This window comes from Populus euphratica, unplaced genomic scaffold, assembly GCF_000495115.2.
Source record: "Populus euphratica unplaced genomic scaffold, PopEup_1.0 scaffold2.1, whole genome shotgun sequence".
Taxonomy (NCBI): Eukaryota; Viridiplantae; Streptophyta; class Magnoliopsida; order Malpighiales; family Salicaceae; genus Populus; species Populus euphratica.
The window spans coordinates 1,966,240-1,981,647 of record NW_011499846.1 but is presented as its reverse complement, the minus strand read 5'-3'; the positions used below and the strand labels follow the sequence as shown (position 1 = coordinate 1,981,647).

The following is a 15,408-nucleotide window of genomic DNA, read 5'->3' as shown; positions in this document are numbered from 1 at the left end:
CAAAAATAAAAATTTGGCATTCTCAAACACTAAAACTATGAAGCTTTTGTTGCATCTAGCAACACATTACCATCTGTTTCTATTGTTATGAGAAAATAAAAAATCTCTCTCTAATGATTAATGATTTATATAGTTACAAACCTTCATCTCCATGATTCTTTTAAAATCTATCTTCGGGACTGGTAATTCATTTGAAGGGGAAAGCAAGGATTCATGCTTTGAGTTCCTTAGCTGATTAATTCACAAAACTAACCATGGTTTTTTTCCCACAAAATTACAGAATAAAAATTTTATTTAGATATTGAAGGATACAAATACACAAGTTGAAGAAGTTAATGAAAATATGGTGTTTGAAGCATTAGAAGGGAAGGACTACTATGAAATAAAAAATTAGCTTGAAAATAATTTATGAATTTTTTTTTTGATAAATTTGTTATCCCAATTTTATCAATCGGTTGTTAAAAGAAATTATTAAAATATTCTAATATCTATCAAATTTATGAAGTAACAACTATATTAGTTCAAAGAAAATGAATTAAATAAATGAGAATTTCATATTAAATTTTTGAATTAAAGAAAAAAACTATATAGCATTGCGACACTTTTGCTATTACCAATTGGCATTACATGTATAATAAAACTTGCAAGAGCTTTTAATAAATGTTGTTTTAAGTTTATAGCTGACAATGAGCAACCTTTTTGTGACACTTAACAAAGGCCGTAAGAGCCAGTTATAGTGACAGTTCAAATTGTCATTAAAAATATACGTTTGTAGTTTTATGTTTGTAGAGGGAGAAAAATACTGATAAACTAATTAAACTAAGAAAATTAAAAAAATTATACTAAGTTAATTGATTAAAAAATTATAAAAAATTTCAATTTAATTTAATTTTGGTTTTTAAAGTATAAAACTAATTGAATTAAATTAAATTGATTTAACTAGTCAACACTTAAAAAAACAAATATAAATAATATATTTTCTAACTTTGAAGTAACATCCAACCACCACTTCTCTCTTTACTCTTTGCATGTTTTTTTTTTTTAATTTTTCTTTTATTTTTTTATTTTTTATAAATCTAAAATTACAGGCTTTATAAGTTGCATACATAATGTTCCTCAATGATATTCTGATTCAAGCTATAAACAAAAGCTCATTCTTTTCTCTATTATACTCTCATCTGAGTGACGGGAAGGTATCGCCTTAACTCTCTTACCAGACCTACTCATCAAAAGATGCCCAAGCTCTTTGACAGAAGAAGCTTCAAATGCGCGGTCAGGACAAAAGACTGTTTGCAAGAATAGTTTCTAGTATTTTATCAAAGGGAATGATTGGACAAAGAGAAGTTTGCGGCCTCTAGTTTGACAACACCGTGAGATCTGTAATCATGCTTGTATAATGCTGATCTTTGAAAAGTGATGGTCGTGGGCTTGGCTCCTGTGGGTTGTGCTCCTCACTACTTGTAGCTACACAACAGCAGAAAGAAATGGAGATGATGAGAAAAATTGTAGGGATTCTTTTATGGCTGTGAACAAATTTTGTTTGTAACTGGAATAATTTTGGTTTGAATTGGTTTAAAAAAAAAATTAAATTAAAATTAATTAGTTTGAACTAGTTTTTGGTTTGGTTCAATTTAAATACTTAAAAAATTCAATTTAATTATTTATTTTAATTCAAAATCAGACCAAACAAAAAATATTCAATCCTAGTTTCCAGCAACGATGTCATGGCAGTACCTCATGTTGGCTGCAAACGTTAATATTGGTCTATAATGACAAATTTCTTCATATCATAACATTTTATAAATGTCATTATAGATCATTTTTGTAGTGACATAAATGATAATTAACAAAATCTGTCAATTATAAAAATTTTGCTGCAGGGAAGTTTGCAGTGATAGTAGTTGTTTTTTTAAATAATTTTTATTTATAAATATATTAAAATAATATATTTTATTTTATTTTAAATATTAACATATTAAAATGATATAAAAATATTTAAAAAATTTAATTTAAAAAAACTCTAGTTGCAGGGCCAAACACCCCTTTAAGGAAAAATCTGTTGGTGTTTTTTTACATTAAATTGCTTACACTAGGAGTTCTTGCATGCTCTACTTCCCTCGATATGTGTTAGTAATTTATATGAAGGCCCTGCAAGAAGATTAGTATTTTCTTAAATCACATCTATAATCATTTAGGGTTTTTTTTTTTTTTTTGAAGTGTGGTAGGTATAGTTGAAACTATATTTTATTTCAACTATAAATTTAAAAATATTTGATTAATTAATATATATTATAATTTTGTATATTTTTCACTAAAAACTCTCTTAGTTAAAAAAAATATAATTTATAATTTTTTTTAGATTTAATTTTTTAAACTACACCCGCCAAAAACTACTGCTCATCACAAATACACTTTAGTGACGTTATGAAGCAGGGTGGTTTGATGAAGGGCTCCATGGCAATGGGCCGGATGCAAGGCACAAACCTGGAAAACTTCCGTGCTAACAAATCATTGCACTCAGCTTGGAGGACAACACGAGCGGCGCAAATGACAAGCGACATAGAAATTTCCAGTAAAAATATACGGATGGCAACCAGACCCCTCTGGTTCGACAGACATTACTACATAACAACCATTCATATAATCATTATTTAAATTCCTTAATTCCCATTCCCCTGTTTTAGTGTCGAGTCTCTTCACGAGTGAACGTGGGATTTGTCGGGCAATGCCATTCAAAATCCAGCCTCGTTTGATGAGCATGCGATATGGTGCGAGGCTCATGAACACTATGACCATATACAGTAGCCGGGAGAACAGAATTGAAAGACAAAAGAAAGCAGCGTTGAAATACTGGTTCGAGAGCAGATGACATTGCTAAATAACAACCATTCACATAATCATTATTTAAATTCCTTAATTCCCATTCCCTTGTTTTAGTGTCGAGTCTCTTCATGAGTGAACGTGGGATTTGACGGGCAATGCCATTCAAAATCCAGCCTCATTTGATGAGCATGCGATATGTTGCGAGGATCATGAACACCATGACCATATACAGTAGCCGGGAGAACAGATTTGAAAGACAAAAGAAAGCAGCGTTGAAATACAAAGGTGTTAGTAGCAAGGAACATTCATTAACTTAGTGAAGTAAAACATCAACAAATGATTTAATGCTGTCAGCAGGTTCTTTCAAAGTCTGTAACAAATAGAAGAACTTCTCGAACACACTGAGAAATATCCCACACTATCTACATGTAATGCTTGTGAAACATTCCAAACAATTCAGCTGGTAAATGTTGTCGTCAAATGAGTAAAAGAAACAGAAACTAAATAAACATGAAAATTTACTTCCTTTCAAGAACCAATATTGATTCGGGAAATGTACTTCGCGCCAAAGAAACAAACTGCAAATGCTCTTCCAAACCAAGCTTGCGAAACACAAACCAGAAAAGGAAAACTTCTCTTATGTTCCTGCATTTCCTTGCCATGACTATTACTGATATATAGCATTAGTTCGCTCTAACTCTGAGCCTTGCCGCTTCCAAGTGTGAGCTCTAGATCATCTAATCCTACTTCATGAATCCTCTCTCCTTCCCATGGTTTCACCTGTTCACTGCCAAACTCAAAATCCATGGGCACTACACTCTCTTTGACCAAATTGCTAGACGAAATTTGCTGAGCCACAGGTATCACAAGATTATAGGTAGGAGAGGTTGGCATTGCTGCAGCCATAGAAGGCGCATACTTTTGAAAGCTTATCCACTGACCAGACTCAACAGTGGATGTATCAGACTCATCACATTCAGGTATAGTGGCTGGAGCATGAAACTGACGATGAGTTGGGCTAGCTGGAGCAGACACTGCATTGAATGGGTAACTGAAGGAGGCCATGGATTGTTTGGCAATAAAATCCCAGTTGGGAATTGGCTTGGGGTTTCTTGAGGTCGGGGACGAGGGAGGTGGGGTTACAGGCGCACTGTTTGAGATTCGAAGAGGAGGAAGGGACGATGGAATGGCATTTCTAAGGAATGGAAGGAGATTAGAAGAGGCACTGTTATCGCCACGAGTAGGGCTAGGAAACGAGGAGGAGGAGGGACTGACTTGATACGAAGGAATTGGACTAGGAAACAACGAAGATAGTGGACTAGGACTTTGGGATGAGTATGGGGTTACCCTCGTCGAAGTACCTACTATCTCCATAGGAGGTGGCCTGTGTCCCTGGAGATTAAAAATCAATCAAACAAAGCACTGCTATTATCAGAAAGCATTACCAATAACCATAAGGGTCATGAAGACATTAAAACATTGGTGAAGAAGTTTCAGGTTAAGCAACGAAAGGTGATTAGAATCAGATAAAAACAATTCAAGCTTAATTAATTGGATTTTAAGTGCTTTCAAACAGAAAAAGAACAGAGAACAGCCTATTTAATCGATTAGGCATAGCTAATGACACTTAATTCAATAAATTTCAAGTTTCCCTTTTTTATAAAAAAAGAACCCATCAGATTAAAGCCATTTTTATTAACATTTTAAGCATCAATTGACCGGATGTTAAATATTAGATTCCTCAATGCTCAAATCAAAACCTAGTAGAGTAGTAGTAGCAATTAAGCATGAAAAAAACCATATACGAAAGAGTATGTTGAGCTGAGATAGAAGCTTGATCTGGCTAAAAAAGGGAGGAAAACATGGCGAATGGAAAGCAATAAGTGCAGATCCATAAAAGGAAAAACAGGGCATATATATAGCATACCTTGCGATAAGTAGTTCCATCTTCTTCAACAACCCAACCAGCCTCAGCACAGAGAGCTTTCAATACCTCATTATTGTCGCAATATTTAGGCAAATTATAATTCCCTTGAGCCCTTAACCCAGTAAATATTTTTGCAGCTATAGCTCTCCTCCTCCTCTCTCTCCTCCTATTATTCTCCCTCTCCCTCCACGATGGCTTCCTCCTTGTAGCTGCCGCCATTGCAGCTGACGTCGAGGTTGTCCCATCTGACGTCATTTTCCGACAACAGCCCACCACAAACTCTCCCTCTCCCTCTCTGTAGATATAACTCCGTCGAGTAAAACGAAAAGACAGGGAAGAAGAGAAGAGAAGTTCACGAGGAAGACGGTTTTAATTGGCTGAAAGTATAATAGAAGGATCTCGCTCTGGGGATTTCTTTTAATAAAGCTTTATATAGTAAAACGAGAAAGAAAAAGAAGAGAAAAGGGAAAAGTCTGTTACTACCGCTAGAAATGGTAGGGTGCGTTTCATTACATGAAAAGGTTGTATGCTAGACTCAGTTTCTTGTCTGATCAAGTTGGTTATTAGATTAATTTGTGAGTCATTAAGTTAATTTGAATTGTTTATTTTTATTAAAAAAATATTTTATTTTATAAAAAAATATTAATGTTGACTTGGTCGGCATTGTTCAGGTTATTTAAATCATGGCATCTTAACTTATCCAAATCAATATCAAGACTGTTTAAATTTAAATTCAACCCTGATTAAATTTTAAATAATGGATTTTTGCAGATCTAATAATTCAAATTAATTATTTAAAAAAAAAATTAATATTAATTTAGCCTAACCATATTTTATCAGATCAATTAAATTACAGTTAATTTATAAAATAACTAAAATTGATCAAATAAATATTATGACTAAGATTTTGTGTGTTGAGTGACATGGTAAGTATTTTTATATTAAAATAATATTTTTTTAATTTTTTATTTTAATATCAAAACCACCAAAAATATCTAAAAAATATCAATTTGATATTTTCTCATGACAAAATATTTTGAAAAGCATAAACTAACAAATAAACAAATAAACACTTAAAATAAATAATTTTATCATGACAAAATATTTTTAAAAGCATAAACTAACAAATAAACACTTAAAATAAATAATTTTATCCAGTTAAGAAATGATATTTGAGAGAGAGAGAGAGAGAGAGAGAGAACAGTGGTAAAAGGACGAAAGCACGAAATCTGTAGGCTAATCCTCCATGCAGAAGCAACCATGGACTGGTGTGTGTCTGTTTGAGCACGCGAATTTGCTCTGGCGCTTGTTTTTGTTGAAAAAAATAAAAAGAGTGGGGGCGGGGAACTTGCCGCGTGTGTGGGTTTATGTCATGTTTACGGTACCTGTCATGTAATAACCTAATATTTCAAACATGGGGTCCAAGCCGTTGAGGGTGGGACCCAGCATTTGAGAGAGCGTGTCTCTTCTCCCAGTTGTTAGAAACTAATAAGACCAAAGACACTGAACTCATTAAAACCCTATAGACTTGTTCCGGCTTCCTTGGGACCCAATCCACCCCTTACCTTCCATGTACACTTTCCCTTTCACTATTTCTTCCTCTACTTGTTTGATTAAACATTCACCTTTTCTTTTCTTTTCTTTTCTTTTCTTTTATTTTATTTTTTCACTCAAATAATCAGAATTGTTTGAAATTATTTTTATAAAATACCATATAATCTTAATAAATTAGTATTTTTTTCACTCAAATAATCAGAATTGTTTTATATTTTACCATATAATCTTAATAAATTAGTATTTTTTTATTAAATAATATTCCTTTGGATCTGGATTTAAATTTGAAGTTTAAATAACACCTTAATTAAATAATATCTTGAATAATTAATAAATTTCCATGGTCATAAGAGTATTAATTCATAGAGTTTAGCGATTTCAGTTTTCTTATATAATTAGAAATTTTTTTTTAAGTTAGATGAATAAGTTTGTTCAAAATTAATTCATATTTTTATTTAAATAAAATTTATAATTTTTTTATATAACAAAGATTCGGGGAAGGTTTGAATCATTTAGCCATTAGATTTTACCAAACATACTTTTAATTTAACTCTTTTTTGTTATATTTTATTTAACAACTAGGTGAAATTCAGAATGGAAAGTTAGGTTAAATTATGCCAAACACACTTGATTGTGCGATGGCAAGGGAGAAAATTAAAATAGAATACAGTACAAAATCTTTGGAATCCTCTTGGCTTGATTGGAAAGATCAGTGGTTGCTATTCAACAAGGCTCTCTTCATCTAGGAAGTTTATGGGCGTGGACACATTCAAGATTGTGAATCAATAAAATGTCCGAATATTTTATCCATGCAAACAGCAAGGGCGGACTTTAGAACACAGAAAGCTTGCTAGAGAATTTGAATGCATTAATTTTTGATTAACCACCAAGAGATAACTATACTGCTACTTAAGTATGCCTTGGGATGCTAAGTTAGGCAGGAAGAGAAGTGAACATCTCCTACAGAACCACCACTCATTGCCCTCTTCACGTTCGATTTAAACTCATCCGGATCATCTCTCAACACATTAGCTGCATCAGAATTCAGAGGATCCTCATGATTTGGTTGCTGCACATTAAGACATTCAAGATTACAAGTCATCAAAGGGTCTTGTTTCTTGTGGGCTAAATGGTGAGATAAAGTTAGCTGTAAAGTAGATACCGTGAGCAGGTTAAACAATCCATAGATGATGATGTTTATATTTAGGATAGGTGTCCAGTCTTCTCGAAGAATATTTAGGCACACATTGCCTTCCAGATCAATATTAGGATGGTAGACCTGCAAACAGCAAAGAAGTTCCGTGTGATCACAATGCTTAGGCAAGTACTGTCGTTGAGAGAGATTGATGGCAGAACCAAACATCGCATCCATACCTTCGTCTTGCATTTGACCTTTGGCGCGTCATGAGGATAGTGAGGTGAAACTTGAAATGAGAACACAAATTTGCCACCCCTATGACAAGGTAAAAAGAGAGTTTTGAGGAAAAAGGCGATTCCATTGGTAAGGGAATGAGCCAGAGATTTTGAGCACAGGTGTAAGGGTTTTTCAAATTACTTGTAATATCCTTCATCAGGCTTAATGGTGACCTCAAAGTTCATCAGGCTGTCCTTTCCATCGGGGAAGGATATGCAACATGATTTCGGTAGGTTCAGCTCAGTTATATCTGCAAGCCAAGGGTAAACATACAGATATGAATTAAGAGGAAATAGAAATATTCATGTATAATCTCTCATATAGGAAACTTTCCTGCAGCCGTCCTGTACTTTCTAGCCAAAGATGGAACCAAGTGCCCATAAAATAGTGGACAGAAGAATGGGCTAAGGAAATAAGCACATTCCTTCAGTAGTTCCAGCCTTGATCTAGTAGATTGTATCGTGCACTTTGGTCCTGTTCTTGCATTTTCAGCTCCCTCAAACTCTTGTCAAAGTGTGTGAATTATGCCTAATTTTGTGTCATTCATGATGCTGTTATAACCGAGTATACCGAACCAAGAATTACCTTTCTGAAGACGTAATTCCCCAGAACTTTGCTTCTTGACTGGAGGCTTCCCATCTGCACTCTGAGTTTCCCTATGCTTTTCCTTTACCTTGAACAATTTAATCATTATGCCTGCCAGAAGAAAAGGAGCAGAAAATTTAGCAATGGATTGACATCTTGATTCATCGACTCTGTATCCTCGTGCACCAAGTTATTTCCAATGAAACTATACTAAATAATAATTTTAGTATTTTCTCTTTGAATAGTTGCTTCACTGCAGATAACATTTATTCAATTAAATTTTTGGTATATTTTACGAATATATGGATTATGTTAAAGATTCAAATTACTTTTTCAAATTTAGAAAAAAAATAGAAATATATGTCTATATTTAATATATGTTTTACATCTTCTATACAAAAACAGTCAATTTTCATAAGGTTTTCTTGATTGTTCTTCAAAAAGTTTCACAACTTTTATGTATTGAACCTTTTTAGACCCATATGAATCTTAGGAATCAGTTCTAATTGGTCAGTAAAAATATATTTCAATAAATGTTTTTTCCTTATTTGAGCCAATTTATCGTGAAAAGAAGATTAACATGATAGCATAACATAAATTCTTGGCTAAAATTTACCTATCCTAATCAACAAACACAACCAAAACACTTATTTCCTTGGGTAACAAAACATTCTTCGTGCTAATTAATAACAATAACCCAGAAAGGAAAATAACCTATGGATCTAAGAATCGGATCCATTGAGCCAGGACTTGGGAGGGTTTAGTGGCTTGAGTATAGCCTGAGTTGATCTTCAAACTCAAACAACCTGGCTTGATTAACTAATATCTGTTCTTGTATTGAGAGCTAAAGATTAGTAAACCCATGATTTTGTTTCCAAAATCTATTGATTATGCTTTGTCTAATCAACCTGATAAGTTTAAGCAAATTTCAAGACTAAGAATTACTCAAGTAACGAAAACAAGGGAATTGATTACAGATACATAGGACTCCGAAAATTACAATTAAGAACATTAAAAAAAAAAAAGGAATCAGACCTGCTCGAGCAAATTAAAATCAATGAGAATTTTAGACTTTGAAGAGGTAAACGAAGAGAGAGTTTGCAGAGGGGGTCTCTCTTTAGTGTGTTTTTCTCCTATTCTGCAGAGAAACTGCTTCGCCCTCGCATTTATAGTGCACGGCTCCGCAGTTTCTTGGCTTTCGCATGTTGAGTGCGAGAGTATGCGTCTTGCTTAGATGCCGTGCAGTCGGACGTGGTATACCGCCAGGTAGTAGGGGTATTATTGAGATTTTACAAGAAAAGAAAATAGGCCTAAGCAAGGTCTAAAAACAAAAGGGGGAAATATTTTTTCGTGGTGAGTTTAATGAGTTGATATTTCAAAAATTGCAGAATTATGTTTAATTAAAATGTAATAAAATCACAAAAATAAAATTAATAAGACACCGTGCTCACATATGATTGGATTGACGAGGCTGAAATCATATTTAAATTAAGTCTAAAAGTTCTTATTTTATATTTTTTAATTTTTCTAGTGATTTTTGAGTTTTTGAATTAGGTTTTAAAACTTTATTTTACTTGATTTTAATTAACTATCAATTTAACTACTATTTAAATAGTTTTATATGTTATTTTAAAAAATATATAAGAGCTATTATATTTTAAATTTCTCGAATTGGATGTCTTTTTATCGTTTAACTGTGATTTTATGATTTTAAAACCTTTACTGTGTCCAAAAATGCTTGCTTTCAACCATATTATCTGTTTATATCCGGATTTGAAAGCCATATTTTATTAGCCAAAATTATAATTATAGATTAAAGATGATATTACATGAGGCGTGCACTTGGAAAATTTTAATATAAGAAATTCAAATTCATTAGTTGGAAAATAATTTTTTATATATAAACTTTAGCATGTATTGTTATTCCATGACAATACTGTCAATTTGCTGGAAGAGCAATGCTTGTTTGCAAACACAATCTCGTGTTGGTATGGGATTGCTATTCAAATAGGGTTTAATTAAAAATTATTTTTTTATAATTTTAAATTTATTTTGATGTGTTTATGTCGAGAATAATTTTTAAAAAATAAAAAATATATTATTTTAATATTTTTTAAATAAAAAAATATTTTAAAAATTATTATTATTATATTTTTAAATACCCTTTAGAGATCTAGCTGTAGATATAAAAATAAATTGAAAGAGTAATGATTATGTTTTTTATAGTTACCTTGTTCGTTCTTTTTTCCAAAAGCAAAATATTCAACATTAAAAATCTCTATTGGCGGCATCGAACCAGGGCTGAGCGTTGACCTCTCGTGGACTCGGGTTGGTGGATCTCTCATGGATAACCCAAGGCCAAATTGCTTGAGTAATGAGCTCCGACAAGTTTCACTCTAAACCGCCAAGATCAAGTGGATTCAGGTTAGTAAGATCCAGGCCAAATCTTAAGTTCTCTCGGGCTCAAGTTGTTGTATGTCTAGGAGTTAATACTAGCCCAATCATATGAATGGTGGGCTCAGATAAGCTTAATCCGAACCCACCATTAAATGGTTTGGGCTCTCATGCCAATACTCATTCGAATTCTTATGGGTGGACAAACGGATACAACCTGTGTTCTTTGTAAAAGTTCGGATGAAGAGGGCGGTCATTTATGTATTTATTTATCAGAATGCCCTTTTTCTGAGGCCTGGCCGACTATCCAACAGAATTGTGGACTGAATAGATGGGCTGGCTGGTGAAATACTAAATACCTGAGGGATAGACCGAACTTGCAGGACAGATGTTTCTTGTTGTCTTAACGAGGTTGCATGGAAATGCTGCGACTTATTGTACATGGAAGAAAAGAAATGGACGAATTTACGGCGACATGTGTAACAGCTGCTGTTCTTTAGTTAAGTGGATTGAGCAAGAGATTCAGTACAACCACCACAACACGAAGCTTCTTCCGATACTTGTATTTCTAAGCCAGTTTTATGCTATTTGCAGGAGCTGTAAACTTTTCTAGTTGCGGTCCTTTTCCTTTGTTTTCCTTTTAAAGCTCTGCAGAATGGTAAGCTCCTCCTCCTGTAACCTTTTTTTTTTTTTTTTCTCGTTCATTACAGAAGAGAACATATTTCGTGAAATATTTGATAGAAAGCATTACAGACTTATCACATGAGAGACATACACCAGAACACATGGATATGATTGTTACCGCATGGATGATCACTTGCCCAGATAGGTCATGAGATAGTATAGTGGCAGGTGATTTTGTTATAGCAATCACAAACATCCCTCAGGTCAGCAAAGCGTGCACGATGTTAGACTCTCTGTAGGACCTTTTTCTCTAGACCTACCAAGTACATCCTTTACTGGGAAATTCTGAGATGCCTCACGGTCTCAAGTACAGAATTGAGAGAAGTGATACAAACAGAAGGAAGGGCTCAGGTTGTTTCAATCTACTCCAGATTGCCTAGTGAAACTTTTATGCATCTTTGAATATTAGGAAAAGCATTCCATGAATATCTCAGAACTTCCTCCTTCACTATCCTAATCTCGTGTGCCTGATCTGAATACTCATTGCGCATGTTAAAAATCATTTCCATTAGCTTGGACCGGGAAAGTGACCACAATAACACACACTACATAGACTCTTGTTCCGGAACTGGTTGGCTTTTGAACATGGTGACCAAACCAGTTCACCACCTGCTTGCTACCTGCACGAAAATGTAATCTGTGAAGTGAAGAGAGAATCCAGTCAAGGCTTCACAAAAGGAAAAATGAATTGTTAACGGCATGGGTAATACGTATACAGAAAGGAAAAAATCAAGGAAACCTGTTCAAGCGAAAATAACACTTGGAAGGCTAGTCCAAACCTCTCAATCTATAATGATACCACTTCAGAAGGACATGAGAAAGGAAAAATAATAGTAATAATAATAACAACTTACAAGGAGCATATATTTGGAAAAGAGAGATGCCAACAGCTCCAGGCTCCCTTGCAAGTTCACTACAAAAGTGCCTTCATCAGGATGTATCATCGATCTCATCCCTTACAAAAAATGTCGACTGTTGAAAATGAAGAGGTTCATTTCCCCAAGAAGTCCATCCAGCTGTCATTTCTCTAGCAAATAGTTCAATACATCGAGCAGGTTTAAAGTCTGGAACATCCTCCAGTAGCAACTCTATTGATATCAAGGGAAGAACAAGCATTAAGCATCTATGTTTAGTACAGAAAAAGTCACTTATTGAATAACCTTGACAGCAAGTGGTAAGAGGAGATGTGATTGCCAACTCCAATTTCTGATAGTGTGTGCATGTGAAAATGTTAATACCACGTCAGAACAAACTTGCCTCCAATTGGAGGCTTCCTCGAGTACTCCCCTGGGATGCTTATGATGATTTGATCATGTTTTATAGGTCTCAGCCTGGGCGGCTGTTTAGAATTTGTGCCCTGGAAAATAAATCAACAGGATGAGCTATGAACAAGTAATTTAGAGCTTAAAGAAACACCAGACAAAGAACATTCAGGTATTTTTACCAAATCCAAATCCATTGAAACTTCATACTCTCACCTGTCCATGAAAATAGCCCAATAGAAGGCATTCATAAGGTCTATGATGAAAGAGATCTAAATCACTAATCAGTGAGCCATCTGCTTTCACCTGTAGTATTTCAGTAAAACACAATCAATGGAATGATAACCATCAAATAGATAGATGGATTGGGCGACACACATACACACACTTATAGATAGATATAGAGGAAGGGAGGGAGCACCTTCAGCCAGTAATAAGTAGCTTCGTGACTGACTCCCCATGAAGGAAATAGCTCTTTCTGAACAAAATTATGCAATTTCTCTCTGTTGGTCATCCACAAGGCTACAAGTGCACCATCAGGATGAGCAAGTTGCTTAATAGGAAGGGATAAGAAATACCGGTTTGGCAGAGTTCGGTACCTACATGACAAGGAAAAGGACGAGGTTGACATAATTACTGATGTTCAAATTGGGGCAAAAGGTACTTGTTGAAGACAGCAATTGCAGCTCAAAATTACACCTACGTACAGAGTCAAGTGATATTTTTTTTCCCATCATTTATTCACGAGTCAGCTCATTTCCACATGCTGGAGTAATGTGCCAAAAACATACGTTGTTTGACAAATACTTCTATAACCGAAAATGCAATTACAGGAAAAAGAAACAACTATCACTAAAAGCTAACTTTTAACCAACCAGATGGAAATTAATGAAATCCTATATGGACGGAAATGTCTACCTAAGTTTTTGACGAGCACTTCCATTTTCCCATGGTGGATCGATCACTATAAGATTGAAGCCAACATTGCATTCTGCAACATTAAGAACAAAAATGAGTGACAAATAGAACATGTAAGAAATTTTATGCATAACTCATTTCTTAAACCACAAAGGATGCTCATTTCTTAAACTACAAAGGATGCTGGCAATGGAGCTGCCATTGATCAATAGAACAAGTAAGAAATTTTAGGCGTGAACGAGCACTCATTTCTTAAAACTACATAGGATGCTGGATATAGAGCTGCCATTGATCAAATCATATTGGCAGGACTAGCAATTGCCTGATAATACAAATGGATCCCGGGACTAGCAGACAAAGGATGTTCCTTGCTAGAATGGATTCAACACCCTATATCTTGATGCTTAACCTCCAAATCTCTGTATATTTTTCTTCTGATGCAACATGGAGTCAAATGATCAGGAAAAGAAATATGCAGAACAATGACTACTAGAAAGTAATTACCGTGAATAAGGTTGTGAACCTGCCCCAGATCAGACTTCCACGTGGTAGAAGGAGAAAAAAACATGCAAAAAAATAAGTAAGACAAACTCCACAGGAAAGCCAATCAACTGCTCCCCCAGAAAAAGAGGCAGCCTTAAAGAATCAAAAATCGAAAGATACCAAATTTTATAGACACATGAAGCTAAAGCTGGCTACTTTAAAAGAGGTGGACAAAATCAACAGAACATACCATGTAGAAGCAACTCTCTCTTGGCAGTATATATTTATTGTTTAGAAATTCTGCCTCCATATCATCACTTGTCTCGTTAACAACCAAATTGTTAAAAACAGGAACCACTCTTTCTAACCCCTTCCAAGCACCTTTAAGAATGATTTCATAGAAAGGAGCTTGCCAAACCTTTCCAAGCTCAATGAAAGAGTGTTGTTCACTCAATTCTGTTGAAGAACAGATATTACTGTCACCCCTTAAATCCTTCATAATCGCTAAGAGATCGGTAGCTTCCATCAAAAATACATGGGCCTTCAACAACATAGGCCTCACTTGCTGCCACAGGATCAGAATAGAAAATAAATGCACACACAATCAGAAACACCAAATAATAGTAAATGGGCAGCGAATTTATGGTTACCTGGTGACGCAGAGTAGCAGCTTGTTCTCTTTCGTTTAAGTCGTGGGGTTTCTTCTTCTCCTTTCGCTTTCGTTTCTTTGAATCTGAAGTTGCAATAGTTTCTTTGGAATCGAAGAAACGAGAATAGTAGGCAGATGGTGAAGACCTGAAGCGGGTATAGGACCGGTTTAACATTCGAACCGGGTCTATAAAAACAACATTTGAATTCTCGAATCTGTAAATTCCAGACTCTAAAAAGGCAGGCAGCTTGTCGCTTGTTTTCGAGTTCTCCATGGTTGGCACTTCAAGTGCTTCACTTTCTAGCTCTACTGCTAAAAGGTAAAAACTGCAGCTTCGGGTATCATATCAGGTCTGCGCTCATTAAGATGCAAGATTACTTCAGGCCCAACAACGTTTGCGTGGGCTTTCAATGAGGCGTTTGACTCGTGTGCCTAGTTAGATGACCTGACTCGGGGTTATCAACTTTGATCAATTATTCTAATTATATTTATATTGTTTTATTTTTTAAAAAAAAGTCCTTGAATTTAATTCATTGAACTGGACATTTAAAAATCCAAGTCGACCAGTTGAATTTTATCAAGTTAATATTATTTTTATTTAACTTAGAATGTAGAAGGTTTTGGATAGAAATGGCAATAAATAATTATTAATTAATATTTGCAATATTCATATTTGAACTCAAATTCAAACTATAAATAATTAATTAAACCTCGA

At 34.5% G+C, this 15,408-nt stretch overlaps 3 protein-coding genes across 4 annotated transcripts; all 3 read right to left on the bottom strand.

Moving 5' to 3' along the window:
* Positions 1-3,114: 3,114 nt before the first annotated feature.
* LOC105130604 (protein BRASSINAZOLE-RESISTANT 1) lies at positions 3,115-5,260 on the bottom strand. Its single transcript, XM_011033180.1, has 2 exons — positions 4,751-5,260; positions 3,115-4,215 (listed from the first exon to the last, which is right to left on the bottom strand). The coding sequence occupies exons 1-2, from the start codon at positions 5,003-5,005 to the stop codon at positions 3,517-3,519; spliced, it is 954 nt and encodes a 317-aa protein (XP_011031482.1). The 5' UTR covers positions 5,006-5,260; the 3' UTR covers positions 3,115-3,516.
* A 1,757-nt stretch (positions 5,261-7,017) lies between these two features.
* Positions 7,018-9,522, bottom strand: LOC105130593 (probable NEDD8-conjugating enzyme Ubc12-like). Its single transcript, XM_011033171.1, has 6 exons — positions 9,339-9,522; positions 8,304-8,414; positions 7,860-7,968; positions 7,679-7,757; positions 7,467-7,583; positions 7,018-7,373 (listed from the first exon to the last, which is right to left on the bottom strand). Exons 2-6 carry the CDS (start codon positions 8,407-8,409, stop codon positions 7,233-7,235), a joined length of 552 nt encoding a protein of 183 aa, XP_011031473.1. The 5' UTR covers positions 8,410-8,414; positions 9,339-9,522; the 3' UTR covers positions 7,018-7,232.
* Positions 9,523-11,177: 1,655 nt separating this feature from the next.
* On the bottom strand, positions 11,178-15,022 carry LOC105130581 (Methyltransferase MT-A70 family protein). 2 transcript variants are annotated; one of them, XM_011033161.1, is made up of 9 exons: positions 14,695-15,022; positions 14,295-14,609; positions 14,066-14,099; positions 13,562-13,634; positions 13,065-13,242; positions 12,860-12,949; positions 12,639-12,738; positions 12,236-12,469; positions 11,178-12,018 (listed from the first exon to the last, which is right to left on the bottom strand). In XM_011033161.1, exons 1-8 carry the CDS (start codon positions 14,965-14,967, stop codon positions 12,312-12,314), a joined length of 1,221 nt encoding a protein of 406 aa, XP_011031463.1. In that variant the 5' UTR covers positions 14,968-15,022; the 3' UTR covers positions 11,178-12,018; positions 12,236-12,311. The 2 variants fall into 2 exon arrangements, with proteins under 2 accessions (XP_011031463.1, XP_011031456.1); XM_011033154.1 differs by having other exon boundaries at positions 11,178-12,001.
* Between the last annotated feature and the right edge of the window lie 386 nt (positions 15,023-15,408).

What these genes read in the sequence shown, in the direction of transcription:
- LOC105130604 (XM_011033180.1), bottom strand. Translation starts at nt 5,005, where the DNA reads ATGACGTCAGATGGGACAACCTCGACGTCAGCTGCAATGGCGGCAGCT. An exon ending in ATGGAACTACTTATCGCAAG is followed by an intron (nt 4,216 to 4,750) that starts GTATGCTATATA and finishes TTTAATCTCCAG; the next exon opens with GGACACAGGCCACCTCCTAT.
- LOC105130593 (XM_011033171.1), bottom strand. Translation starts at nt 8,409, where the DNA reads ATGATTAAATTGTTCAAGGTAAAGGAAAAGCATAGGGAAACTCAGAGT. An exon ending in AGGTCAAATGCAAGACGAAG is followed by an intron (nt 7,584 to 7,678) that starts GTATGGATGCGA and finishes TGCTGTTTGCAG; the next exon opens with GTCTACCATCCTAATATTGA. An exon ending in GATTGTTTAACCTGCTCACG is followed by an intron (nt 7,374 to 7,466) that starts GTATCTACTTTA and finishes CTTAATGTGCAG; the next exon opens with CAACCAAATCATGAGGATCC.
- LOC105130581 (XM_011033161.1), bottom strand. Translation starts at nt 14,967, where the DNA reads ATGGAGAACTCGAAAACAAGCGACAAGCTGCCTGCCTTTTTAGAGTCT. An exon ending in AGTGCTCGTCAAAAACTTAG is followed by an intron (nt 13,243 to 13,561) that starts GTAGACATTTCC and finishes CTTGTCATGTAG; the next exon opens with GTACCGAACTCTGCCAAACC. An exon ending in GAGGAAGCCTCCAATTGGAG is followed by an intron (nt 12,470 to 12,638) that starts GCAAGTTTGTTC and finishes TGATATCAATAG; the next exon opens with AGTTGCTACTGGAGGATGTT.